A 26,752-nucleotide genomic window follows, 5' to 3' on the forward strand; every position below is an offset into this window, starting at 1 on the left:
ACCCTTCATATCACATGGCACCATGACTCTACTTTCTTTTTGTACATACACATCCTAGACTATATCAACACATTTGTCTTTAAAAACAGACAATAACAATTTATTACTTTTCCAACTACTTTTCATAGTGTATTAAATTATATTTAATACACTACACTCACTGTACCACTTTCCTTAACACAACAGCCAACCAAAAAAAAAGAATGAATAAATAAATAAACCCTTTACAAAAAATCCACAGCATGTTTATCCAGATTCATTGGGGTTTTACAGATTTAATCTCTGGCATACTCTTCTGACACAGAAAGGCTTAATGTTAACAGACTTTTGAGATACTTCTGATACCACTGTTGAATTTTCACTTGCTCTTAACCCTGTTCCTGAAGTGTCACAGACGTTTTGTCTGACGGCGCTTCCACATCCTGCTCAGTATTCGTTCATTTTGTTGCTTGTAACTGATCTACATGCTTTTTGTAGGACTTGCCCTTTCCCAGACCAGTTAAGTAACTGGACCTAATGGTCTTCCACTTCTCTTCCCTGCCCCTGAACTGCTTCACAAGTACCTTCTGCTGTGGATAAAATACTCTCACATGAGCTGAACTTCTTATTTGTGTTTGCTGCTTTTCCTGCATTTGACAAGAGAACTGTGGCTGTATCTGTGATAGCCGCCTTCTAATTTTTCTTTTCAGAAACAATTCAGATGGGACTGAAGTATTTCTTTAACAGAAAAAAATCTGTCAATGCAATGTTGAAGTGTGATGCCTAATTGTTTTTGCTTGTCCAATGACTGCTTAAAGGTATACAAATTGAGGTCCATTATCCGAAACAATTACCTTAGGTAATCTATAGCTGGCAAACATACTACGCATCACCTCAACTGTTGCTTTAACAGTAGTAGTAGTCATTAGCATGATTTCTTTGGCACATAAAAGTCTCTGAGCGTTTTCAAAATGTCAGCTAGTAGTGTTTCAGACGGTCTTTTTGGTGAGAATAAATCTGTGAGGAATGAAATGGTCTTTGCACCTACCATAGCCAGAAAAACTGAGTGTTGTTTGCTTTCTTCGATTCCGCTGGCTTATTGTGCGAAGTGCTCTTCATAGCCTCTACAAAACACAGGCCTGATTCTGTGCTGAACACCGCCATCATCTCTCTCTCTTTTCATCCTGGTGCTTCGTTGCCAAATTGTTGTGACTAGGTGGCCACCTGGAATTTCTGAGCTGAGGACGACACCACGTTCTAACAAACTGAAGTTTATTAACAGACTCTATGAACATGATGCACCTCATAGCGTGTACACAAGCACACACACCTCACCTCACATGCCACCATGGCTCTCCTTTTTTTTTTATTACATACACATCAAAGATTATGTCAACATATTTATCTTTACATTTGATTTTTATATACTTTTTAAATGATCTATAATATGCTACACATAGCTTAAAATTAAATTGAAAAAAAAAGGACATGCAAAGGATAAATTCATAGTTCACTTCTGGCAATAATGTTCTTTATGTGTTGTGCTTAGGGATGGTATGGATGTCCAACAGTAAGTAGATTTACTTTCAAACCAAAAAAATTCATAGTGTGTGTGAGGTGTGCGTGGGGTCATCCACAATGCTGTTTGCTTTGCGGATGCAGCGTGTGGAGTAAATGTCCATAATAGAGGGAAGAGAGACTCTGATGATCTTCTCAGCTGATGGTGAGCTTCAGGTCTTTTCTCCTCCACCTGTTGCTTTGTGGGTGCAAGTTTTCTCTGAAAGAACTAAGTTCCCATAAAGTCTTGAAACAGCAATCTGGGGTTTGTTAGTCCTTCAGCATGGTGAGCTTTGAAGACCTTTGTGGAACAGTAGATGTATCTGACGGGGCCTTGCTGATGAAAGAAGTGGACAGAGACGCCATCGTTCCCATAGCGAGACTTTGTCTGAAAGAAAAATAATAATTAAAAAAACATTTTAAAAGCTTGACAATAAACAAAGAAAAACAACTTCATTAATGACATAGATAGGTGAACAGCTCCATGTGATGCCTCAGCTCTATGTGGAACACTGTATGAAGTGGTCTCTGAAGATGAGAGATTTTCTGAAAAATAAAAAATATGGATAAACAATACATTCTAAAATTAGTACAGATTAAGCACAACATAATGAATTCAATAAGTCATGTCCAGTCAAGCGAAATAAATCCTTACCATCTTTGCCGCAGTCCTCAATAATTTGAGAGCACACTGGAGAGCTTTCTACGGTGCGGCGGTCTGCTAAAACAGGGTACCATTCCTCTATTATTTGTATACGAGATTATAAATATTAAACATGATTTTAAATGTTGAACAGTAAAGGTTAGGTGAACATTATAATTAGCTAAAAAAAATCAGACACAAAACACACCTGCAGTTGAAACCGGTCTCTTAGTTTGTGTGGCAGCTGATTGTTCTGGCACAAGAAACATCAGCTCTTTGAGAAGGGGCACACGTTTTCTGAGCAGGCGAGGCTGGTGCTAGGGAAGGAAAAGATACAAAATCAAAGAAGAAAATAAGATTAGTACCACCGTAATTGAGAGAAATGTCTGAATATATAAGCAGAATAAAAATAAAATCATAAATAAATAATATATAATTATTAATAATTCACCATTGGGTGTTAGAGGGCCGAACCAAAGATAACTTGAACTTAATTCTGCTCAATATTAATTTTCTCCCATTCTAAAAAGCAATAAATTATATATTTTGATTAGCTGCTACTGGTAGTCAGAAGAATAAGGATATTCTGTAAATATTTATGTAAATTCATGAATTGTTGTGTAGGTCAAAGAGGAAAATAATCCTACAGAAGTAATAATCAGTTTAAAACAAAAACCTTTTAAAACAAATCATTGCACCACTGTTTCATTTTATTTTTAACTTGTTAATCTTCACAAATACAGAAAAGGGTTAGATGTGGTAAAATGGTAAAAGTTGACCACTCTGTTCCTCAGCTGAAGCTCCAGATTTCCCACGATGTCCTCAACCCTTCTCATTACAGTGTGTCGGAAGAGGGGCACGTTCTCAAATGCTCCCTTTTTCTCTGGGCATATCAGGGCAGCAGAGTCCACCATACACTCCTTAATAAACTCTCCGTCAGAAAACGGTTTACTTTTTTTATAGCGATTTTGTGAGATATGACATAACTTGTCTTGACAGCTGCATCTCTGGGTGTGGGAAGTTTTGTAAAAAGGGTTTGCTTGTCGGGTTTGCAGCGTGGCTAGCATAGCCTCCGACTCCTTTGCGCGATCTTCATCAGACAAGTTCTTGTATTTCTCCTCGTGTTTGGTCACGTACAGTAGTGGCGATTCAGATTGTAATCTTTGAACACAGCGACCTGTGTACCACAAACTAAGCACACGGCTTTACCTTCGATTTCTGTAAATAAATATTTTGCAGTCCATGTCTTGTTGAAAATGCGGCATTTGTAATCAACTTTTCTTTTTTTAACAGGAGCTGACATTTTTAGGGGTAGCTTGACCAGCATTAACGTGCCAGCATCACCTATTACTGTTCAGACACGCACGCACGTCCATAGGTAAATAATAAAACTCCAGGCTTTTCAAAATAAAAGCAACACAGTTGTATTGCAGGCACAGCATAAATACTTGTTCATTTATGTTTATGACTGACTTAACGCAGGCCGGACAGGGACGTCCAAAGGGCCGTAAAATGCCCAGGTCTGCTCTAACTTGTCGTCGTCGAAAGACAAAAATTAGCAATCTGCGTTTCGCTGTACTTGGATTTCTTAAAATATACCCCTGTGTTAATTGAAGCATAGTGTGCATGTAAAACAAGCTATGTTGTTATTCATACTACCAGACACAATGGCAAACAATTCCTTCATACAAGCAAAAAATAAACAACTGACCCGTTGGCTTGGACGGTCTGACTGCATCTGGCTCCAGAGGTAGTGCTGCAGTTTGTACATCCGTGTCCCTGGGACACAAGTTGCCCCATTATAAAGGAAGCATAACGTATTCACCAAAGACTTCTCTTTTGTCAGAGACGTCACCCCCTCTCTGACAGACCACAACAAGACAAGGTCCTCCTTCTTCGGTGCCGACTTGTCCTGCAGAGACGGGTCATCTTTGATCAGCCCGGCCTCCTCGGTTGGCTCCTGAAGGAGATATCCGAGTGGTCCCTTACGAAACCCTTTTTTGTGCATGGTGATCTGTAAGACAGAAAAAGTAGTAACTGTTAGATGTTAGTATGTCTGTTTCAAAACAAAATCTTACAATAGTCACTATAAAATATACTAGGACTTTGTATATTTTATGTTTATGCACCCTAACCACCCAGGGCCAAGCTTAACAATCAGATTTAATTATCAGGTATTTAACAACTATTCTCAGACCAGTCCTTCACACCTAGTGGTTTATCACCTAGTAGAGTTTCAGACACTCAATGTAACATGAAACATAAAACTGTTTATTTATTTATTTATTTATTTATTTTTTTACAGTCATTAAATACATAAAGGCACAAATAACATTATCATTAATAATTAGAGCAAACACTCACAATAAGAGAAAACTAAAGTCATTCAAAAAATACTGTAATAGATATAAACTGATAAACACTATAATAATAATAATAATAATAATAATTAAAAAATAATTAAATTCATTATTAAGCAGGTAAACAGACATAAACAAACAATCTCTCTTAGCATCGTGTACATGTTCACGTATCACAATGAACAAACAAGAACAAACACAAAATAAACATTACACAAGTAAAAACACCACCGTTCATTCATTCACCCGACAATAAAGACGATAAAGCACGATAAAGACGTTAAAGAGATAAATAACGAGAGAGAACATACACGGAAGAAAAAATAAATCATAATCGATATGTTTTAACACGAAAAGCATCACACAAAACTCATATTCAAGTCGAGCTCGTGCAGAGTTCAGCGTTTACATTAATCTCTCACGAACAATGTCTGATACGGTGATGCTAGCGTGTTTGCAGAGAAGCTAATATGAGCATTAACTGTAAACAAAAACAAACACACGCTAATGTCATTTTAAAGTCCAGTAACATACCTGTAATCGAGGGGCAGACACCGCTGAATGAACTGGACAGGGGTTGAACAGTGTGCGCACGCGCAGACGGGAGCAAGAACACAGAAGAGCGGCAGCAGAGGGTCAGCGGGCGAAAATATACCGCAGCCGTAGTGGTTTAGCTCCACCATTGAAAATGAATGGAAAACGGTTTAGGGAATGGCCTCGGGTGAGTTTAATGTCAGTGTCACAAGACTAGTCAGTCCATATCCACTAATACCTTTTTCAAGGCAGTGTGCATGGGGATGTTCATGACTATCCACTAATCCCCATAATAATCCAGTTCAGGAGTCAAAAGCTTATTATATAGGCAGCAGTTAGTCCTCACCTCAACCACTGACTTTGGGGACAAATTGACCAAAATTTTGGCTTTTGCTGAGGTAAATATAATGCTGTTCCCCACATCGAGCTCCAAATTGTAGGTCATACAGTGACTCGGAGACACTGACTATGAGGAGCATAGCGGGTTTATCACCTCAATCTCCGTAAAATGTGTAGAGAGGTGGTCCCTGCAGCTTTGGTAGAGGTCATTCCTGAAAAGGAGGAGCTAGGGCCAGGTACAAAGTCTATCCAATACCAAATGCTGCATTTTCTTTTCTTTTATGATCACTCACAAAATAGTCACAAACCAGACTCCTTCTGTGATAATATCTGAAGCAAAAGAATGATTCATGCCCAATATTGTATGCATCAGGTGCAAGACATTACACGCTCAGTTTTCTTGACTGTCATTGAAAATGCTCACAGACACTTTTACATTTCACCTACGTTTAAGCTCCACCACAAACAGCTGAGAAAAGAATTTAGGTTAGAAACACAGATGGCCTGTTGATTGAACGTAATGTTGCAACAGTTTAATTATAGAGAAAACTCCTGTATATATAACCCCTCATCATCTATGTTAAACATGTAAGCACTGTTCAGTTCCTACAGAGAGGTACCAGCTTAATTGTAAATGTTTTATGTACAGTACATGATACATTTTTATACAGTAAACATATTTCCCTTTACATTTCATAGAACTATGATTAATTAAACAAAAAACAGTGTACAAATTCAATCATAGTATTCGGTAATTACTCCAGAAGCCGTGAATGGTCCATTGTTAATGTCAGCAGTTGTACTACTGCTTTGTGAAAGAGTATGTATTCGTATCTTAATGGCACTTGTCACAGGATGGGATATATTAGGCAACAAGTGAACAGTCAGTTCTTGAATTTGATGTGAAGTGAAGCAAGAAAAATAGGCAAGTGTAAGGATCTGAGTGACTTTGACAATGGCCAGACTGTGATGGCTAGATGAGTGAGCCAGAGCATTTCCAAAATCATGGAGTGACCCCAGCATGCAGTAGTTAATACCTACATAAAGTGGTATAAGGAAGGACAACCGGTAAACTAGCAACAGGGTCATGGGCACCCAAGGCTCACTGATAAGCTTGGGAAACGAATGCTAGCCTGTCTGGTCCTATGCCACAGAAGAGCTACTGTAACATAAATTACAAGAAGGATAAAGCTGGCTATGACAGAAAGGTGACAGAAAGCACAGAGCATCGCGACTTTCTGCATATGAGGCTGCATAACAATAGACAAGTCAGAGTGCTCATGCTGATCCCTAACCACTGATGAATTCGCCTACAAATGGGCATATGAGCATCAGAAATGGACAAAGCAGCAATGGACAAAGGTGGCCTGCTCGGAGAAATCACGTTTTCTTGTACATCATGTGGATGGCTGGGTGTGAGTACATCGCTTACTAAAGGAAGACATGACACCAGAATAAACTATGGAATGAAGCCAAGCCAGCAGAGGCAGTGTTAAGCTCTGGGCAATGTTCTACTGGGAAATGTGGGGTTCTGGCATTTATGTGGATGTTACTTTTACACATACCACCTACTGTACCTAAACATTGCTGCAGAGCAAGTACACTTGATTGGAATGGTATTTAATGGCATTGGGCTCAGTGAGCAGGCTAATGTGTCCTGGCCCCACCTCACAACCTACAAAACATACAGGATCTGCAGCTAATGTCTTGGTGCCAGATACCACAGCATACTTCAAAGCTCTTGTAGACTCCAAGCGTTGAAAGGTCTGAGCGTTTTTGCATCAATAGGGCCCTACACAGTATTAAGCAAGTGGTTTTAATGTTATGGCTGATCTGTGTACATCATATCATCTGAGACAGTTATTTGTCATCATGCCCAAACTTAGCAATACATAAAACACCACAAATTGGATGGCAAAATGCACACATCCAATATGCAACCCTATGTCAATGCTTGTATGCATTATTCTAAGTTGTGGTCCCTTATGCAGAATAACGTGTGAGGTCCTTTGTGACTTCTCATTTGCTTTGGGTACGATCAGTCTTGAAGTGAGTGGGCACCATTCTCCAGTCCTTCAACTGGTCAAAAGTGTTACCTTTTGTTAAGGGAATGCAGCTGATGTCTTGCCCAAACTGAAGTTTAAAAAAATAAATATAAAGTATATTAAAGCTTCCAGATACAGTGCAATGGCAATAAGTACACAAAGATTGTGCAGAAAATGTGACAAAATTTACAATCTACATAATGTTTAAGTTATATCTTATATCTATTATATCTTATGTTTAATACTCAAAATGTGAATAACCTGCAGGATGCTGGTTACTTGCTCTACTCATAAAAGATGACTGGAAATTGTGGATAGTTTCCTGCAGTATCTGTCTTTCTCTTCCCCAAAATTCATATGATATTATAACAAAACAGTCTATAAACATGGGGCCAGATTACTTTGAATATTAATGGACAAAGTTGGCTACCAGTTTTTAACTGAAAAAAAAAAAAACACACCTTTCCGGCATTATGTTCAGAAATGGCTGCCAGAATCTGTTGTCTGGGCCCGTCTGTTTTAATCCCCAGCTCCTGCAGATCTCCATCAGTCAGAGTCAAAAAGACCTCCATGTCTACCTGTAAATAAAACAATACAGGTAATTTACAGAGATGAAAAAATGCAAGCATGCAATTGTAGTGTTTGGAAATCGGAAATTGGTTAAAGAGAAAATCAAACTATTAACTATTGTGTTAAATCCATTGCACATCGTTGTGCTTATTCTTAACATTTGATTTTTCTTCCATAAAAGTTATTTTAATAACATGTAAGTACAAGAAAAAGTTGCAGACTTTAGAGATGGCCATGTCTATACCTCCTGTTCTTCAAAGATGGGCTGGTACTTCTTCAGGGAAAATTTTCTTAGTATACCTGAAAGCTCATCTGTGAAAAAGGAATAAAAGTTCTTTGATCATTGATAAAAGATCATTGACACTGTAGGTTTGGAAACAATTCTCACATATGATTTGTGCACAATTTACTGAGTACAGCTTTAAGTCTACTTTGACAAGACTCTACAGGCTACAGGTGTAACTGCCATCTTCATGTTGCTTCACTGAAGTCCTATGTGGTCTGGGATTTGGTTGGGCCATTTAAGGACATTTAGAAACTTGTTCTTACTCCAGGGTTGTCTTGGCTATATTCATGTTGTCGTGCTGAAAGGTTAAACCTTGCCTTAAAATCTGAGGCTGTGTCCACTGTGGAGCAAGTTTTCTTTAAGAACCTCTCTGTATTTCGACTGCATTCATCCTTCCCTTAATTCTGACCCGTCTTCCCCTTCCTGCCACTGAGAAGTACTCCTGCCAACACCTTGCTTCACAATAACAGTGCTATTGCCCAAATGATGAACAGTGCTTATATTCAGCAGCAGTTTTCATTTAGCTATACCAACATAAAGCTCTTACTGATGGAGAACTTCTGAGATGGCTGTACTTCCAGCAAGTACTCCCTTTTCTCAAGCTCTAGACACAACTCTTCAACGTAAAACAGACACCATATTGGCTTTTGTATGTTAGGAACTGGTATAATTGCAATGGGGTGAATGAGTGTACATTCCTACACACCATAAAGTCTGATCATCTTTATTTGCACTGACCTTCATCAGTGATGCTGCCACTGCTGGAGCCACCACTACTTTTAGAACATGGCTGGGAGGAAGCAGAAGACAGGGATTCACCAATTAGACGCTTAGGAGTTGGGGATGGCGATGGAGTCAGGGTAGGGGATGTACTCTTAGATGTGGAGGAATTCCCAGACTGAGGCCTCTTTTTCAGATCAACCTTCTGTGGAGATTGTAGGCTAGTGTTAGGTTAGACTGATGGAAATTAACAATACTCATAAAACACACTGACTTGGTGCAGTTAATATATAGTAGTTTCTAACAGAGATACACACTCGCTCACTTATTAAGACTATTTGTACAGTCCCCTCTGAAAATACTCAAATGTTTTTTTTTATACTTTGAAGAAAATTTGGCTTTAAGTTCCAAAAAAGTATATAAGGCTATAGACCAGAATTCTCAGATTTCATTTCCAGATATTTACATCTAGATGTGTAAACATCAACCTGTTATTTGAAATTTTTTCCACAATGAAAATACTGGACATGTGACTGGTGTGTCCTGTTACACAGATGTCCTGTGCTGACTGAATGAATGTTACTGATACTGAACAATTGGGAGAGCTGGTACAGTTCACAAAGTCTCAGAATGATTTTGCTCACTGGTCAGCTCTCCTCATTTCACTGGCTGGTCATTTAAACTCAGTAAAGATGAACGTTTTGCCTAGATTTCTGTATTTATTTCAGTGTGTTCAAAATTTTATCTCTAAAACTTATATTTATTATATCTATTATTTATTATATCTAAGACTTTAAACCAACACATCTCATCTTTTTTGTGGAACAATCAACCAGCCAGAATTCGGAGGGAAATACTTCAAAAACCAAAGGTTGAGGGTGGGCTTGCCCTTCATAATTTCTTATTTTACAACTGGGTGACAAATATACAATCTACACTGTTCTGGTTACAGAGTCATTTCAAGCTCTGTGATTGGGTCCTAGCTTGGGTCAGTATTGAAGAGGGTTCTTGCTCCACGGCCTGACCAGCTGCATTTCTGTGTGGTCCTCTTACTGCCATCTCACGTTTTCCTAAAAGTAATTCCCTTGTCCAGCAATTATTACAAATTTAGTCCCAGAATTTTGATCCATAACTTTTTTTTGGCTCTAAATCTTTAAATGTTTTTCCACTGTGACAAAGAAACAGATCAAGCCTTGTCCTTTGGTTGCACTTTTTGGACTCCGAATGTCACAGATTTGTCCGGATGTTCTGCAAACACTTTTGCTTTTTTAACATTATTAGCTAGACGGCGTATTCTTCTGCTATGGAAACAAATTCTCCCTCCACCTTTTGATGACTGGCAGTAAGATGTTATGAGCTTCATTCATTTGGAAAAAAAATTAGGTACACAATAAATGGCAATACTGGCATATTTTCTGAAACTTGGGGCCATTAATTATTTTTTTTTTTGATTATGTGAATTCTTCTTCTATAGTTGGTCAGTCTAATCATTAGCATGTCCTTATGATTGTGGCTTGATCTTGATCAAAAATGTATTGAGTACAAGTATGTGCACTGTGTATACATAATTTATATTAATGTTTTGTTTGCTGATGTAAATGACTGTGATTATATTTAGTTAGTTAGTTAGTTAGTTAGTTAGTTAGTTAGTTAGTCTCTTAACTCAAATTCAGTTTCTTCTGTACATATTTGACATACACTTTTTTGGTTTGTATAACTTTATATATATATAATCAGAAAGAGGACATTCTTTAAAAAAACAGAGATTTGATTTGAAACCTGAACTGTTACCAGGTCCATGCTGAACACCTTCTGACCAATCCAAATCAAGTATAAATTTTAATGTCAATTCTGCACATAATTATCAAATAAAAGTCTATCAAGCTGTTATGCCAAAGTCTGTAATAATGTTTTGCTTAAGCGTTTTAATTAAAATCCATATTTTGGTGTGATTTATTCACAGGGATTTGTCCATTATGACTTTTGGACACTTTATTATGTCCATTTTATGATGAAACAGCAAAAGACTTTTTTTATTATTTTTTTATTATTTTATTATATTAAAATTATCTGTCATTTTCTGATCATGATAAATATCAACACAAGTAGACTGAAATATACAGTTAAGATATGCAACTAATTGTAACGTGAACAGAGCAAGATATAAACTGATATCTACTGGTTTCCTGTCAGGGTTGTGGACTTTTTTCTGGCCACTAGAGGCCCCCACTGCCTTTTTGTTGGTTTCCAGTCTCTGTCATTATGTCTAATAGGTGTCACCTGTGCTTTGTTTAGGTTTGTGTATTTAGGTCACCCTTTTCTCGGCAAATACTTTGCTTAGTGTTTCCTGTACCTTGATCAAGTCTTGGGCAGCATTGTGCTCTGTTTTCTTTCCTTGTGCTTAAAAGCCTTTGTGCATCTGGTATAGTTCTTTTTTTGCTTAATTGGCAGGTGCTCTTTAGAATGCCTTATGGATTTATTTTGTGGACTAATTAGAATTACTTTTTGGAAATATTGAATTTTTGTTCATTTGCTTTGTATGCTTTTGGATTAACCTTGTGGATTTTGGGGATTTATTCTTTGGAACTAGTGTCAAGTCTTTTGAGCTGACTTGTTGGATTTGTTTTGTGGATTATTTGACTTGCATTGTCATCTAATAAAAGATAAGTAAACATTTCTCCAGAACTGTGATCTGGTTATCTGCATTTGGGTTCAGCCCTCAAGTTTTCTCACTAGTCCTGCCCTCACTCATTGCCATAACCCACTGTTCCTTCATTGGACCAATTTTGATAGATACTGATTACTGTAGTTTTGGAGATGCTCTGATCCAGTCGTATAGCCATCACAATTTGACCCTTGTCCATACGCTTGCCCATTTTTTCTGTGTGTAACACACCAACTTTGAGGACAAAATGTTCACTTACTGTCTAATATGTCCCACCCACTAACAGGTGCCATAATGGAGAGATAATCAGTGTTATTCACTTCATCTGTTATATTCACATATATATATATATATATAATTTTTTTTTTCGGAGATCTAGTGGAGACTACACCTCCATGGGGCAGGGCTGTTTTCGCAGCAAAAGGAGGACTAACACAATATTAGGCAGGTGGTCATAATGCTGTGTGTGTCTGTGTATACACACTTTACTGTGCAAAACAATGTGTGAAAAAAGAAAAAAAGAATGTGGGAAAAAAAGCTCAGATATTTAGAGACACCTTTTTTATTTATATATCTATTATATAAGTCAGTATGAGTGAGGGGAATCACGGAGTTCTGCGCATGCGCTTGTCGCGCTGCAACGTCACGTGATCTAGTTTGTGTTTAAACTGTGGAATGTTTAGATTTAAATCCTAAAGTGTTGCGGTTCTGAAGGTCGCAAGATTTGGATTCTCTTTTGGCATTTTTGCTACACCCCTGTTTCGGATTTCTTCTTACACCACTACTGGATTTGACTCCTACACCGACTCTACAGCGCAGCGATGATGAACTTCAGAGGAGGAGCCGAGCCTCAGCACCAGGATGTGGATCCCGAGCCCGGATGGAGCGGACTGTACGACCCCTGGAACGGTGAGTTACTGAGTTTCCTCTTTTTCACTTAAGTATAAAGTCTTTTAAACACCGCGTTATTACCAAAAACCGCAATTAGGAATATCGTTTTATATGATTAGATGGTTTTGAGAAATTCTGTTCGGCTAATCTTTATTCGGCTAATTGCTTTACGGACACGATCAGTATGCTAAAGCTAGTGGACAAAGCGGCAGACTCCAGGGACACGAGCAGGGAAGAAGAAAACAGTGTTCATGTTTTCAGATATGTTAACATCAGCTTTTTATAAAAGTCCCAATATTACAAAGTAATTGTTTTTCAGGGTTCATAGTTTTTTTTTTGATGGCGTGAATAGAATAAGTTAAAATACTTACAATAATATAAACTAGCTCATTATTTTAAGGATTTTTCATTGTCCGTGTTTGTCGAGTTGTTAAAGCGGAGAGAGAAAGGGGCTGTGAGGAAAGGCAGCTAGCTGAACAAAACCAGTCGGTACAAATAAATGGAGCTAGTGTGGCAATGTAGAGTGCAGCTTAGGCAAAAATATCAAGCTGTTTGTTTCAATTCTGTTCAGCAAGGCTTTGTTTATAGCTGTCGTGAATAAAATAGTTAGGAGTAGTGTAATTTACAATAAAGGGTGAATTTTTGACAGGAGACACAATTGGACTCAAAGGGGATGTGAACCACTGGAGTAAGAAACTGCTAAAGTAATACACTGTAATAGAAATGTGTTTTAATCTGCATTTTTTGGGGGAAGATACTTTTGAGCATTGAAATAAGTGCCCAGTGTGACAAACAGTGAAGCTGTGATACTGTAAGAGCCCTGTATAACTCCTATACATGCAGCTAAAATGTAAATACTGAGTTTTTAATGCACTGTTATAGGAAGATTACAGTAATATAACTTGTGTAAATACTTCTTGTTTTGATAGTGAGGCTTTCCTGCTTTACGGAACATACACAGTGCTATTAAAATAAGGGTTTCTGCTTCCTTTTATGAGATGTTATTAGATGTGTTTCATTGTCTGTTCATCTTCTTTGACACAGGGAGACGGAGGGAGACATTTGTGTTTCCGGAAGCTGAGCTCAACTACAACAGAGAGCTCAGCGCTTACGAGGACGACGACAGCCGGCCTGCTCAGGAGAATGAAGCTGGAGATTGTGAACATGAGGTGTTGACAAGGAACCTGTCCCCTGATAGAAGCCCATCCCCACCTATGAGAGGCCTCTCTCCTCTCAGGACCCCATCCCTTGTGAGCAGTCCATCCCCTCCCAAGACCCCATCTCCTGTGAGCAGTCCATCCCCTTTCAGAACCCCATCCCATGTGAGGAGTCTATACCCTCTGAGGACCCCATCCCCTGTGAGCAGTCCATCCCCTCCCAGGACCCCATCTCCTGTGAGCAGTCCATCCCCTTTCAGAACCCCATCCCATGTGAGGAGTCTATACCCTCTGAGGACCCCATCCCCTGTGAGCAGTCCATCCCCTTTCAGAACCCCATCCCATGTGAGGAGTCTATACCCTCTGAGGACCCCATCCCCTGTGAGCAGTCCATCCCCTTTCAGGACCCCATCCCATATCAGGAGTCTATACCCTCTCAGGACCCCGTCCCCTGTGAGCACTCCATCCCCTTCCAGGACCCCATCCCCTGTGAGCAGTCCATCCCCTCCCAGGACCCCATCCCCTCCCAGGACCCCATCCCCTGTGAGCAGTCCATCCCCTCCCAGGACCCCATCCCCTCCCAGGACCCCATCCCCTGTGAGCAGTCTATCCCCTCCCAGGACCCCATCCCCTGTGAGCCACCCATCCCCTGTGAGCAGTCCATCCTCTCTCAGGACCCCATCCCCTGTGAGCAGTCCATCCTCTCTCAGGACCCCATCCCCTGTGAGCCACCCATCCCCTCCCAGGACCCCATCCCCTGTGAGCAGTCCATCCCTTCCCAGGACCCCATCCCCTGTGAGCCACCCATCCCCTGTGAGCAGTCCATCCCCTCCTAGGACCCCATCCCCTGTGAGCCACCCATCCCCTGTGAGCAGTCCATCCTCTCTCAGGACCCCATCCCCTGTGAGCAGTCCATCCACTCTCAGGACCCCATCCCCTGTTAGGAGTCCATCCCGTCTCAGGATCCCATCCCCTGTGAGGAGTCCATCCCCTTTGAGGAGGCCACCACCTTCAGGGAGTCCACAGCCTTCAACAGTTCCTCTGCCCCAGCCTTTTTTTGATATCGACATCCACAACATTGTGGCTGGTATGTACTATGCCCCTGCCACAATGGTAACTCCTGTACCACGCCAGGGCATAAGGAGGAGGTGGGATGAAGAGGGTGCTAATCAAGACGCCCCTCTGAGTAGACGGCAGCGTGTGGATCCTGATGGGGAGGTGGAGTTCATCAGGACGCCCGTCCTAGTCCCCACTTGGTTAGTTAATATTTTTGTGAACGAAATGTAACATCAAAAAGCTCAGTCTTCACCTCATGTTCATCACCTCATCTTCATGATGTAAGGTATGTATCTGTGGTAAGTATGTGTGGTAAGTATTTCACCCCTAGTTTTTGTTAAATGTATAGGATTTTTAGATTATTATTGTTTGTTTATTTCTTGTGTATTTGTCTAATTTAACAATATAATTATATTAATATAACTTGCATTGTTGTTGATTTATGCATTTCTGTAAATATGTAAATATTACATTTTTAAGATTAAGATGTTTTTTGTTAAGTCATACAAATGTAGTCTACTCCCACCCCCCGAACCCCCAAAACCCCCCTCTCATCCTCTTTTAAACCCCCTAAACACCCCCACCCCTAAGTTTAGAGTTTATTAAGATATTTCTACCACAACGAATTGCCAATGATAGGGATGTTTCATTTATTAAACATTAATGTTACATAAGCATTTCATTATTATTAATATTAACATATAATAAATGCTACTAAAATAATACTAAAGTAATCATACTAAAATGTTTTAAAAATAATGCACACATTTCAATCAGGTTCAAGCATTTCGTTGTGGTATAAAATATATTAATATCTGTAATAAGTTTAAAGTTCATTGCTTGTAAATAGTTTTAAATAGTTAATAAATTATTTTTTTTTGTTCAATACTCGTGTCTCCAGTGTCTTTTTTTATAACACATCATAAGCATTTCTCATTTATTTCTCATATAATTACACTGTAGAAATTGGAACCTTGGTGTTCAGAAGTAATTATACTGTTTTCCTCTCACAAGCAAATACTTTCTAGCCAGCAATCTAAACCTGTTAAATCTGTATAACTAATGATCTGGTCTTGTTGTAATGTCAAATAAACTGATAACAAGTGAAACTAAAGATGTGATTTTAATTGTACATGTTCAAGTTAATTCACAAAGGTGATTGCAGCGTGTTGGTCAAGTGATTAGTTCATAGATGAGACTTAGGAACTAATGCACCATGAGGAAGAAACTTCTTCGGAGTTCAAAGCAGCATCAGCTCTAAATATGGAGGAAAAGCTGTCATAGAGATGCTGTGGTCAGATAGACACGAGGGTTTGGATAACAAGTTCACATTTCCTTTCTGCAACATTTAATAATTAACCACAACACTTATTTTTTATAAGATTATGCATTATTTTTATTTTAGATTATGCATTATTAAACACAAACTGGTCCATCTTTGGTAGGTATCTGTTTATATATACATTTTTTATATATATATAGGTAGATAGATAGATAGATAGATAGATAGATAGATAGATAGATAGATAGATATGCAGAATATCACTCATGGGATCAATAAAGTCTATCTATCTATCTATCTATCTATCTATCTATCTATCTATCTATCTATCTACCTACCTACCTACCTACCTACCTACCTACCTACCTACCTACGGTTAATGTGTGAATATACTTTGCCCAAAAAAAGGGAAAAGTAGTACGAATCAGAAATATATTTTGTTCACTACTTGTGAAGTGGTGTGGAATAAAAGACAAATAATACAAAACGAAAAAGAATAAAATAAATCAACAATAAAGAATTACAAACCAGCAAGTTCCAGTGATTGTTGTTAACAAGCACAAAAGACAGAATTGCATCATAGTTGTTCAAATTTAACTACAGTTTAACTACAATTTACAATTTAACTACAGTTTCTGAGCTGAGGAAGAAGCCACATTATAACATGAACTGAAGTTTATTAACAGGCTTGACATGAACACGATGTTCCTCATAGTGCATACACAAGCACACCCTTCATATCACATGGCACCATGACTCTACTTTCTTTTTGTACATACACGTCCTAGACTATATCAACACATTTGTCTTTAAAAACAGACAATAACAATTTATTACTTTTCCAACTACTTTTCATAGTGTATTAAATTATATTTAATACACTACACTCACTGTACCACTTTCCTTAACACAACAGCCAACCAAAAAAAAAGAATGAATAAATAAATAAACCCTTTACAAAAAATCCACAGCATGTTTATCCAGATTCATTGGGGTTTTACAGATTTAATCTCTGGCATACTCTTCTGACACAGAAAGGCTTAATGTTAACAGACTTTTGAGATACTTCTGATACCACTGTTGAAGTTTCACTTGCTCTTAACCCTGTTCCTGAAGTGTCACAGACGTTTTGTCTGACGGCGCTTCCACATCCTGCTCAGTATTCGTTCATTTTGTTGCTTGTAACTGATCTTCATGCTTTTTGTAGGGCTTGCCCTTTCCCAGACCAGGTAAGTAACTGCACCTAATGGTCTTCCACTTCTCTTCCCTGCCCCTGAACTGCTTCACAAGTACCTTCTGCTGTGGATAAAATACTCTCACATGAGCTGAACTTATTTGTGTTTGCTGCTTTTCCTGCATTTGACAAGAGAACTGTGGCTGTATCTGTGATAGCCGCCTTCTAATTTTTCTTTTCAGAAACAATTCAGATGGGACTGAAGTATTTCTTTAACAGAAAAAAATCTGTCAATGCAATGTTGAAGTGTGATACCTAATTGTTTTTGCTTGTCCAATGACTGCTTAAAGGTATACAAATTGAGGTCCATTATTCGAAACAATTACCTTAGGTAATCTATAGCTGGCAAACATACTACGCATCACCTCAACTGTTGCTTTAACAGTAGTAGTAGTCATTAGCATGATTTCTTTGGCACATAAAAGTCTCTGAGCATTTTCAAAATGTCAGCTAGTAGTGTTTCAGACGGTCTTTTTGGTGAGAATAAATCTGTGAGGAATGAAATGGTCTTTGCACCTACCATAGCCAGAAAAACTGAGTGTTGTTTGCTTTCTTCGATTCCGCTGGCTTATTGTGCGAAGTGCTCTTCATAGCCTCTACAAAACACAGGCCTGATTCTGTGCTGAACACTGCCATCATCTCTCTCTCTTTAAAGATCGCTTTTCATCCTGGTGCTTCGTTGCCAAATTGTTGTGACTAGGTGGCCACCTGGAATTTCTGAGCTGAGGACGACACCACGTTCTAACTGAAGTTTATTAACAGACTCTATGAACATGATGCACCTCATAGCGTGTACACAAGCACACACACCTCACCTCACATGCCACCATGGCTCTACTTTTTTTATTACATACACATTTGTTTTTTATATACTTTTTAAATGATCTTTAATACGCTACAAAGTGCTTAAAATTAAATTGATAAAAAAAAGGACATTCAAAGGATAAATTCATAGTTCACTTCTGGCAATAATGTTCTTTATGTGTTGTGCTTAGGGATGGTATGGATGTCCAACAGTAAGCAGATTTACTTTCAAACCAAAAAAATTCATAGGCTGGATTTACTGATGAGCACACCAGAGAGGATGAAGTAAACAATAATCTCCGGTAATGTAGTACTTGTTTGGAATGAAGACTTGTTTATTTTCACCCTATTTGATGCAACATCTACCTGATCATTTGCAGCCTGATGCTTGATGCCCTGGCTGAGACACCCGAGTCTTCAGCAATGTGGAATATCATTATATTATATTAAGATATTGATCCTGATCCACTTGTGGGTTCTTGGGGTTGGGTACTGATTTTTGGTGGATTTAAGTACTTTGACTTGAATTTGGAGTTGACAGCAGAACTGTCCCGCTTGTTCCACTGTTCTTCATAGTCATTATCTGGCCTGGTAGAACTTGGACAGGTTTTATCCAGAATCTGCATTGATTATGTTGATCAATATGTTCTACATATCTTCCCTGTACTGATTTTGAAACATTTTGGATTTGAACTCCAAACACTTGAACTTTATCTTTAACCTGTCTGGCTGCGATGGCCGAGTGGTTAAGGCGTTGCACTCGAAATCCAATGGGGTTTCGCGGGGGCAAGACTTGTATAGTTGACATTCAGTGCCAGCCAATCAAACTGAAGCTTTTCTGCTGCTCTCTCAGGTGCTAAATTCAAGTCACAGCCAATTTAAATTTATTAAAACATTTTTCAGGAACGGGGTTCGAATCCCTCTCAGTGCAAATCAATGAAATTTTTTAACTGTGTGAAAAAATTGCTGCATACTCTTTGTGAACTATAAGCACAAAGACAGCATGCAGTTCATTAAACAGTTTATGTAAACACATTTATGAATAATATATAATGAATTCTGTAAATAGAGACACACAAAGCCAAAGAAATTAGTGTTTATCAATCAATTTATTTATCTGACATTTTAAACACTAAAGAGCAATCAAAACAAAAAGCAATAGTGAAAAAACACACACCAGAGACTGTGCATATATACATATTATTGCAAACTTTAAACACTAATTAACTTAATACAAATTCAAACACAAATTCTATCTGAAAATATATACAAAAGTCTGTGTGTATATGTGGACTGTTTGGACCCTGCTTTAGTTCCATCTTAAAAAACCTACACAGGCTTCTGACATGGTCCAAAGTCAAAGTCAAAGAGGCTTTATTGTTACTTCAACCATATATAGCTGATGCAGTACACAGTGAAATGAAACAACGTTCCTCCTGGACCAGAGGTGCTACACAGAACAAAAACAAAGTACAGGTGACGTGGACAAACATAGAACTAAACTATACTACAAGGTGCATTCTTTAGAAACTAAACATACAACATAAGTGCACAGGATGAAAAGACAGTGCAGACAAACAAGACACATAACACAGACTCTGTGCAAAAGAATAGTGTTTGACAGTGAGTGGAAAGAGATACAAATATTAAAGTGATGTGTACATGTAAACAAGATCAATGTAAAGTGACGTGTGCATGTAAACAAGACAAATTTGTGTGTGTGTACTTGTCCAGCTCAGTTCAGTTCTCTGTTCAGACCAGCTCTCTGTTGTGTGTGTGTGAGACTGTGTCTAGCACAGTTCAGTTCTCTGTTAAGAACAGTTCTCAGCTGTGTGCATGCTGTGTGTGTGTGTGTGTGTGTGTCCAACTCAGTTCAGTCCTCTGTTGAGATACCTGATTGCCTGGGGGAAGAAGCTGTTCAACAGTCTGGTTGTGTGTACCTCTTTCCGGGTGACAGAAGGGTGAAGAGTGTGTGTGAGGTGTGCGTGGGGTCATCCACAATGCTGTTTGCTTTGCGGATGCAGCGTGTGGAGTAAATGTCCATAATAGAGGGAAGAGAGACTCCGATGATCTTCTCAGCTGATGGTGAGCTTCAGGTCTTTTCTCCTCCACCTGTTGCTTTGTGGGTGCAAGTTTTCTCTGAAAGAACTAAGTTCCCATAAAGTCTTGAAACAGCAATCTGGGGTTTGTTAGTCCTTCAGCATGGTGAGCTTTGAAGACCTTTGTGGAACAGTAGATGTATCTGACGGGGCCTTGCTGATGAAAGAAGTGGACAGAGATGCCATCGTTCCCATAGCGAGACTTTGTCTGAAAGAAAAATAATAATTAAAAAAACATTTTAAAAGCGTGACAATAAACAAAGAAAAACAACTTCATTTACGACACAGATAGGTGAACAGCTCCATGTGATGCCTCAGCTCTATGTGGAACACTGTATGAAGTGGTCTCTGAAGATGAGAGATTTTCTGAAAAATAAAAAATATGGATAAACAATACATTCTAAAATTAGTACAGATTAAGCACAACATAATGAATTCAATAAGTCATGTCCAGTCAAGCGAAATAAATCCTTACCATCTTTGCCGCAGTCCTCAATAATTTGAGAGCACACTGGAGAGCTTTCTACGGTGCGGCGGTCTGCTAAAACAGGGTACCATTCCTCTATATGCAATTATTTGTATACGAGATTATAAATATTAAACATGATTTTAAATGTTGAACAGTAAAGGTTAGGTGAACATTATAATTAGCTTAAAAAAAATCAGACACAAAACACACCTGCAGTTGAAACCGGTCTCTTAGTTTGTGTGGCAGCTGATTGTTCTGGCACAAGAAACATCAGCTCTTTGAGAAGGGGCACACATGTTTTCTGAGCAGGCAAGGCTGGTGCTAGGGAAGGAAAAGATACAAAATCAAAGAAGAAAATAAGATTAGTACCACCGTAATTGAGAGAAATGTCTGAATATATAAGCAGAATAAAAATAAAATCATAAATAAATAATATATAATTATTAATAATTCACTATCGGGTGTTAGAGGGCCGAACCAAAGATAACTTGAACTTAATTCTGCTCAATATTAATTTTCTCCCATTCTAAAAAGCAATAAATTATATATTTTGATTAGCTGCTACTGGTAGTCAGAAGAATAAGGATATTCTGTAAATATTTATGTAAATTCATGAATTGTTGTGTAGGTCAAAGAGGAAAATAATCCTACAGAAGTAATAAACAGTTTAAAACAAAAACCTTTTAAAACAAATCATTGCACCACTGTTTCATTTTATTTTTAACTTGTTAATCTTCACAAATACAGAAAAGATGTTTTGCATTATGTTCAAGAGAAGCAACTACTCAACTTCACTCAAATCGCAGCTCTCATCCAGAGCCAGTGAAAAATGGTAAAAGTTGACCACTCTGTTCCTCAGCTGAAGCTCCAGATTTCCCACGATGTCCTCAACCCTTCTCATTACAGTGTGTCGGAAGAGGGGCACGTTCTCAAATGTTCCCTTTTTCTCTGGGCATATCAGGGCAGCAGAGTCCACCATACACTCTCCGTCAGAAAACGGTTTACTTTTTTTTATAGCGATTTTGTGAGATATGACATAACTTGTCTTGACAGCTGCATCTCTGGGTGTGGGAAGTTTTGTAAAAAGGGTTTGCTTGTATAAGCATAGTGTGCATGTAAAACAAGCTATGTTGTTATTCATACTACCAGACACAATGGCAAACAATTCCTTCATACAAGCAAAAAATAAACAACTGACCCGTTGGCTTGGACGGTCTGACTGCATCTGGCTCCAGAGGTAGTGCTGCAGTTTGTACATCCGTGTCCCTGGGACACAAGTTGCCCCATTATAAAGGAAGCATAACGTATTCACCAAAGACTTCTCTTTTGTCAGAGACGTCACCCCCTCTCTGATAGACCACAACAAGACAAGGTCCTCCTTCTTCGTTGCCGACTTGTCCTGCAGAGACGGGTCATCTTTGATCAGCCTGGCCTCCTTGGTTGGCTCCTGAAGGAGATATCCGAGTGGTCCCTTACGAAACCCTTTTTTGTGCATGGTGATCTGTAAGACAGAAAAAGTAGTAACTGTTAGATGTTAGTATGTCTGTTTCAAAACAAAATCTTACAATAGTCAATATAAAATATACTAGGACTTTGTATATTTTATGTTTATGCACCCTAACCACCCGGGGCCAAGCTTAACAATCAGATTTAATTATCAGGTATTTAACAACTGTTCTCAGACCAGTCCTTCACACCTAGTGGTTTATCACCTAGTAGAGTTTCAGACACTCAATGTAACATGAAACATAAAACTTTTTTTAATTTTTTTACAGTCATTAAATACATAAAGGCACAAATAACATTATCATTAATAATTAGAGCAAACACTCACAATAAGAGAAAACTAAAGTCATTTAAAAATACTGTAATAGATATAAACTGATAAACACTATAATAATAATAATAATAATAATAATTATAATAATAATTATAATAATAATAATTAAAAAATAATTAAATTTATTATTAAGCAGGTAAACAGACATAAACAAACAATCTCTCTTAGCATCGTGTACATGTTCACGTATCACAATGAACAAACAAGAACAAACACAAAATAACAAACATTACACAAGTAAAAACACCACCGTTCATTCATTCAATTTCATTCAATAAAGACGATAAAGCACGATAAAGACGTTAAAGAGATAAATAACGAGAGAGAACATACACGGAAGAAATAATAAATCATAATCGATATGTTTTAACACGAAAAGCATCACACAAAACTCATATTCAAGTCGAGCTCGTGCAGAGTTCAGCGTTTACATTAATCTCTCACGAACAATGTCTGATACGGTGATGCTAGCGTGTTTGCAGAGAAGCTAATATGAGCATTAACTGTAAACAAAAACAAACACACGCTAATGTCATTTTAAAGTCCAGTAACATACCTGTAATCGAGGGGCAGACACTGCTGAATGAACTGGACAGGGGTTGAACAGTGTGCGCACGCGCAGACGGGAGCAAGAACACAGAAGAGCGGCAGCAGAGGGTCAGCGGGCGAAAATATACCGCAGCCGTAGTGGTTTAGCTCTACCATTGAAAATGAATGGAAAACGGTTTAGGGAATGGCCTCGGGTGAGTTTAATGTCAGTGTCACAAGACTAGTCAGTCCATATCCACTAATACCGTTTTCAAGGCAGTGTGCATGGGGATGTTCATGACTATCCACTAATCCCCATAATAATCCAGTTCAGGAGTCAAAAGCTTATTATACAGGCAGCAGTTAGTCCTCACCTCAACCACTGACTTTGGGGACAAATTGACCAAAATTTTGGCTTTTGCTGAGGTAAATATAATGCTGTTCCCCACATCGAGCTCCAAATTGTAGGTCATACAGTGACTCGGAGACACTGACTATGAGGGGCATAGCGGGTTTATCACCTCAATCTCCGTAAAATGTGTAGAGAGGTGGTCCCTGCAGCTTTGGTAGAGGTCATTCCTGAAAAGGAGGAGCTAGGGCCAGGTACAAAGTCTATCCAATACCAAATGCTGCATTTTCTTTTCTTTTATGATCACTCACAAAATAGTCACAAACCAGACTCCTTCTGTGATAATATCTGAAGCAAAAGAATGATTCATGCCCAATATTGTATGCATCAGGTGCAAGACATTACACGCTCAGTTTTCTTGACTGTCATTGAAAATGCTCACAGACACTTTTACATTTCACCTACGTTTAAGCTCCACCACAAACAGCTGAGAAAAGAATTTAGGTTAGAAACACAGATGGCCTGTTGATTGAACGTAATGTTGCAACAGTTTAATTATAGAGAAAACTCCTGTATATATAACCCCTCATCATCTATGTTAAACATGTAAGCACTGTTCAGTTCCTACAGAGAGGTACCAGCTTAATTGTAAATGTTTTATGTACAGTACATGATACATTTTTATACAGTAAACATATTTCCCTTTACATTTCATAGAACTATGATTAATTAAACAAAAAACAGTGTACAAATTCAATCATAGTATTCGGTAATTACTCCAGAAGCCGTGAATGGTCCATTGTTAATGTCAGCAGTTGTACTACTGCTTTGTGAAAGAGTATGTATTCGTATCTTAATGGCACTTGTCACAGGATGGGATATATTAGGCAACAAGTGAACAGTCAGTTCTTGAATTTGATGTGAAGTGAAGCAAGAAAAATAGGCAAGTGTAAGGATCTGAGTGACTTTGACAATGGCCAGACTGTGATGGCTAGATGAGTGAGCCAGAGCATTTCCAAAATCATGGAGTGACCCCAGCATGCAGTAGTTAATACCTACATAAAGTGGTATAAGGAAGGACAACCGGTAAACTAGCAACAGGGTCATGGGCACCCAAGGCTCACTGATAAGCTTGGGAAACGAAGGTTAGCCTGTCTGGTCCTATGCCACAGAAGAGCTACTGTAACATAAATTACAAGAAGGATAAAGCTGGCTATGACAGAAAGGTGTCAGAAAGCACAGAGCATCGCGACTTTCTGCATATGAGGCTGCATAACAATAGACAAGTCAGAGTGCTCATGCTGATCCCTAATCACTGATGAATTCGCCTACAAATGGGCATATGAGCATCAGAAATGGACAAAGCAGCAATGGACAAAGGTGGCCTGCTCGGAGAAATCACGTTTTCTTGTACATCATGTGGATGGCCGGGTGTGAGTACATCGCTTACTAAAGGAAGACATGACACCAGAATAAACTATGGAATGAAGCCAAGCCAGCAGAGGCAGTGTTAAGCTCTGGGCAATGTTCTACTGGGAAATGTGGGGTTCTGGCATTTATGTGGATGTTACTTTTACACATACCACCTACTGTACCTAAACATTGCTGCAGAGCAAGTACACTTGATTGGAATGGTATTTAATGGCATTGGGCTCAGTGAGCAGGCTAATGTGTCCTGGCCCCACCTCACAACCTACAAAACATACAGGATCTGCAGCTAATGTCTTGGTGCCAGATACCACAGCATACTTCAAAGCTCTTGTAGACTCCAAGCGTTGAAAGGTCTGAGCGTTTTTGCATCAATAGGGCCCTACACAGTATTAAGCAAGTGGTTTTAATGTTATGGCTGATCTGTGTACATCATATCATCTGAGACAGTTATTTGTCATCATGCCCAAACTTAGCAATACACACCCTATGTCAATGCTTGTATGCATTATTCTAAGTTGTGGTCCCTTATGCAGAATAACATGTGAGGTCCTTTGTGACTTCTCATTTGCTTTGGGTACGATCAGTCTTGAAGTGAGTGGGCACCATTCTCCAGTCCTTCAACTGGTCAAAAGTGTTACCTTTTGTTAAGGGAATGCAGCTGATGTCTTGCCCAAACTGAAGTTTAAAAAAATAAATATAAAGTATATTAAAGCTTCCAGATACAGTGCAATGGCAATAAGTACACAAAGATTGTGCAGAAAATGTGACAAAATTTACAATCTACATAATGTTTAAGTTATATCCTATATCTATTATATCTTATGTTTAATACTCAAAATGTGAATAACCTGCAGGATGCTGGTTACTTGCTCTACTCATAAAAGATGACTGGAAATTGTGGATAGTTTCCTGCAGTATCTGTCTTTCTCTTCCCCGAAATTCATATGATATTATAACAAAACAGTCTATAAACATGGGGCCAGATTACTTTGAATATTAATGGACAAAGTTGGCTACCAGTTTTTAACTGAAAAAAAAAAAACACACCTTTCCGGCATTATGTTCAGAAATGGCTGCCAGAATCTGTTGTCTGGGCCCGTCTGTTTTAATCCCCAGCTCCTGCAGATCTCCATCAGTCAGAGTCAAAAAGGCCTCCATGTCTACCTGTAAATAAAACAATACAGGTAATTTACAGAGATGAAAAAATGCAAGCATGCAATTGTAGTGTTTGGAAATCGGAAATTGGTTAAAGAGAAAATCAAACTATTAACTATTGTGTTAAATCCATTGCACATCGTTGTGCTTATTCTTAACATTTGATTTTTCTTCCATAAAAGTTATTTTAATAACATGTAAGTACAAGAAAAAGTTGCAGACTTTAGAGATGGCCATGTCTATACCTCCTGTTCTTCAAAGATGGGCTGGTACTTCTTCAGGGAAAATTTTCTTAGTATACCTGAAAGCTCATCTGTGAAAAAGGAATAAAAGTTCTTTGATCATTGATAAAAGATCATTGACACTGTAGGTTTGGAAACAATTCTCACATATGATTTGTGCACAATTTACTGAGTACAGCTTTAAGTCTACTTTGACAAGACTCTACAGGCTACAGGTGTAACTGCCATCTTCATGTTGCTTCACTGAAGTCCTATGTGGTCTGGGATTTGGTTGGGCCATTTAAGCACATTTAGAAACTTGTTCCAAAGCCACTCCAGGGTTGTCTTGGCTATATTCATGTTGTCGTGCTGAAAGGTTAAACCTTGCCTTAAAATCTGAGGCTGTGTCCACTGTGGAGCAAGTTTTCTTTAAGAACCTCTCTGTATTTCGACTGCATTCATCCTTCCCTTAATTCTGACCCGTCTTCCCCTTCCTGCCACTGAGAAGTACTCCTGCCAACACCTTGCTTCACAATAA

At 38.6% G+C, this 26,752-nt stretch overlaps 1 protein-coding gene and 1 long non-coding RNA gene across 3 annotated transcripts; both read right to left on the reverse strand.

The window, feature by feature from the left end:
* Nucleotides 1-228: 228 nt before the first annotated feature.
* On the reverse strand, nucleotides 229-5,191 carry LOC131368919 (uncharacterized). 2 transcript variants are annotated; one of them, XM_058415154.1, is made up of 5 exons: nucleotides 5,074-5,191; nucleotides 3,891-4,193; nucleotides 2,388-2,496; nucleotides 2,192-2,254; nucleotides 229-2,082 (listed from the first exon to the last, which is right to left on the reverse strand). In XM_058415154.1, exons 2-5 carry the CDS (start codon nucleotides 4,185-4,187, stop codon nucleotides 1,943-1,945), a joined length of 609 nt encoding a protein of 202 aa, XP_058271137.1. In that variant the 5' UTR covers nucleotides 4,188-4,193; nucleotides 5,074-5,191; the 3' UTR covers nucleotides 229-1,942. The 2 variants fall into 2 exon arrangements, with proteins under 2 accessions (XP_058271137.1, XP_058271136.1); XM_058415153.1 differs by having other exon boundaries at nucleotides 2,192-2,257.
* A 14,076-nt stretch (nucleotides 5,192-19,267) lies between these two features.
* On the reverse strand, nucleotides 19,268-20,992 carry LOC131368923 (uncharacterized). The gene is made up of 3 exons (XR_009207219.1): nucleotides 20,901-20,992; nucleotides 20,697-20,759; nucleotides 19,268-20,587 (listed from the first exon to the last, which is right to left on the reverse strand). It is a non-coding gene; the product is annotated as an uncharacterized LOC131368923 (long non-coding RNA).
* Nucleotides 20,993-26,752: the final 5,760 nt, after the last annotated feature.

Source organism: Hemibagrus wyckioides, linkage group LG18 (assembly GCF_019097595.1).
Source record: "Hemibagrus wyckioides isolate EC202008001 linkage group LG18, SWU_Hwy_1.0, whole genome shotgun sequence".
Classification (NCBI taxonomy): Eukaryota; Metazoa; Chordata; class Actinopteri; order Siluriformes; family Bagridae; genus Hemibagrus; species Hemibagrus wyckioides.

What these genes read in the sequence shown, in the direction of transcription:
- LOC131368919 (XM_058415153.1), bottom strand. Translation starts at nt 4,187, where the DNA reads ATGCACAAAAAAGGGTTTCGTAAGGGACCACTCGGATATCTCCTTCAG. An exon ending in GAGACCGGTTTCAACTGCAG is followed by an intron (nt 2,258 to 2,387) that starts GTGTGTTTTGTG and finishes ACCCTGTTTTAG; the next exon opens with CAGACCGCCGCACCGTAGAA. An exon ending in TGAGGACTGCGGCAAAGATG is followed by an intron (nt 2,083 to 2,191) that starts GTAAGGATTTAT and finishes TTTATTTTTCAG; the next exon opens with AAAATCTCTCATCTTCAGAG.